General features: G+C 27.2%; 1 protein-coding gene across 1 annotated transcript in view; it reads left to right on the top strand.

Moving 5' to 3' along the window:
* Positions 1-964, top strand: part of LOC147468699 (uncharacterized) — a 1142-nt gene extending 178 nt beyond the window's left edge. The window contains exon 2 of the mRNA XM_086553083.1: positions 1-964. This exon is cut by the window's left edge and continues 54 nt beyond it. Within this exon, the coding sequence (XP_086409209.1) occupies positions 1-834 (834 nt within the window). The 3' untranslated portion in view covers positions 835-964.
* The last annotated feature ends 1536 nt before the right edge of the window (positions 965-2500 follow it).

Genomic DNA, 2500 nt, shown 5'->3' with positions numbered 1-2500 from the left:
GTTCCAGAAATAGGACAACCCGAACACTTCAGTGGCGTTTCTCTACCTGTAGGAACTGACGTCTCTCATGGCGTAAAAAAATCAGCTGCTGCAGGTCGTACTAGTGCTGGACATATTCATGAAGATGGACTCATTATTGGCGCTGGGCATGTCGCAGGCTCCGATGGATTTACAGTAGCATGTAGGGATGGCGAAGTCCTTCACGTTGACGGTACTTGTGCTTTTCCAGAAATTTCAAGAAAGGTGTATGTCTTTGAGATTCCCCAACAGCCTCAGGAACCCAGTGGCCCACCACCTACTATTCCACCACCTCGTGTCAACCACAACGTTGTCTTTGTACGTCTACCAGAAGAAGGACCCGAACCGGAACCTATTGTTATTCCTCCACCGAGGGAAAGGAGCATTGTGTACGTCCTTCACAAAATAGAAGAAACAGGACAGCGCGTGATTGAAGTACCAGCTCATCCCCAGTCCAGCCCTGAAGTTTATTTTGTCAACTACCAGGACGGAGATAATCCAGCTCTTCCCATCGGAGTAGATCTTCAGACTGCTCTCAGTACAGCTGCAGCAGCGAACGGTCAGGTCCTTCGTAGCTCCAATGGAGGACTAGGTGGAGCTGCAAGTGCTACTAGCGTCCACGGTGGATTTGGCGTAGCCACAGGTGCCGCAGCAGGTCTTAGTGCATTAGCTGAGGCTACTGGTGCCTCTCTTTCCGGGGGTAGTGGCCTCGCCATTGGTGGAGGAGTTGCAGGTGCTACCGGTAGTTTCGTAACGGAGACTGGAAACCACAGAAGCTTCATCGGTAGCCTTCCAACTCTGTATAGAACCCCATAATGGACAGAGTTTTCTTTTCTTTTTTTTTATGAGCAGAGAATTTTGTTGTAAAATAACAGAAAAGAAAGATGTTTTCAAACACCTACTTCAAGAAAGTGTTCATTTAATAAACAGATTAAAAAAAAAATAATAATAATAAAAAATAATGTTTTCTTTTTCTTTCTTTTTTTAGAGTCCACATTCCAGATTCAAGCATTTATGAAGAATTAAGAAATTAGTACATATACCTATTTAAACACAGACACACATACACACAAACACTCAAACGTAAGCACACACACGCACAAACACACACACACACACACAAACACACACACACACACACACACACACACACATATATATATATAATTTATATATATATATTAAATATAATAATATTATATATATATATGTATATATATTTAGATATATAAATAATAATCATGTAAATATATAAATAAAGTATATATAATATATATATATATATAATATATACATATATATGTATATATATTAATATATGTAAAACTTATATATATATATATTAGTATATATAAATATATATATATATATATATATGATGTAAATTATAATATATATATATATATATATCATATATTCCTATATATATATATAGGGATAATATAATTTATATATGTATGTATGTATGAATATTATATAATATGTATATAGTGTATACTGGTTAATTATTTATAATAATAGATATATATATATCAAGTTATATAATATATACTACTATATATTATGTAATTTATATAGTGTATGTAAGTATGCATATATATATATATATATATATACATAAGAATATATATATATATATATATATATATATATATAATATATATAATATATAATATATATATATATGTAATATATATATATATACCTATATATATATATATATATATATATATATATATATAATATGTATATTATATATAAATACATAATATATATATATTAATATATATATATATATATTTATATATATATATATATAATATATAGTTGCAATTTATATATAATATATATCATTTAATATATATTATATATATATATATATAGTATATAAATATATATATATATATACAGATATAAGTTGTGTGGGTGTGTGTATGTGTGGTTGTGTGGTGTGCTGTGGTGTGAGAGTGATGGGTGTGTGGCCGTGTCCGTATGACATAACATACATACTATCATTTACATACATATTTATATATAGTATACTATAAGAAATATATATATGTTATATACCATATATATAATATATATATATATAACTGATATATAATCATATATATATATATATTCTATATATAAATATATATATATATTATATATATTTATATATATGCAGATTTACATATATGGTTATATAATATATAAATATTATATATATATATATATATATATATTAAGTATATATATATATAGATATATATATATATATAAGTATATATCATGTATATATATATGCATGCGTATATACATATAAGTATATATATATATAATATCAATAGATATATATATATAATATATATATAAAATAATTATATATATATATATATAATATATATATATATATATATATATATATATATATTATATATATATATCATATATATATGTGTGTGTGTGGGTATGTGTGGTTGTGTGTGTTTGTGTG

The sequence above is a fragment of the Penaeus japonicus genome, unplaced genomic scaffold (assembly GCF_977035675.1).
Source record: "Penaeus japonicus unplaced genomic scaffold, GWHDUDI00000001_assembly GWHDUDI00000027, whole genome shotgun sequence".
NCBI classification, from domain to species: domain Eukaryota; kingdom Metazoa; phylum Arthropoda; class Malacostraca; order Decapoda; family Penaeidae; genus Penaeus; species Penaeus japonicus.
Note: the sequence above shows the minus strand (reverse complement) of the source record. Positions and strands in the feature narration are given on the sequence as shown.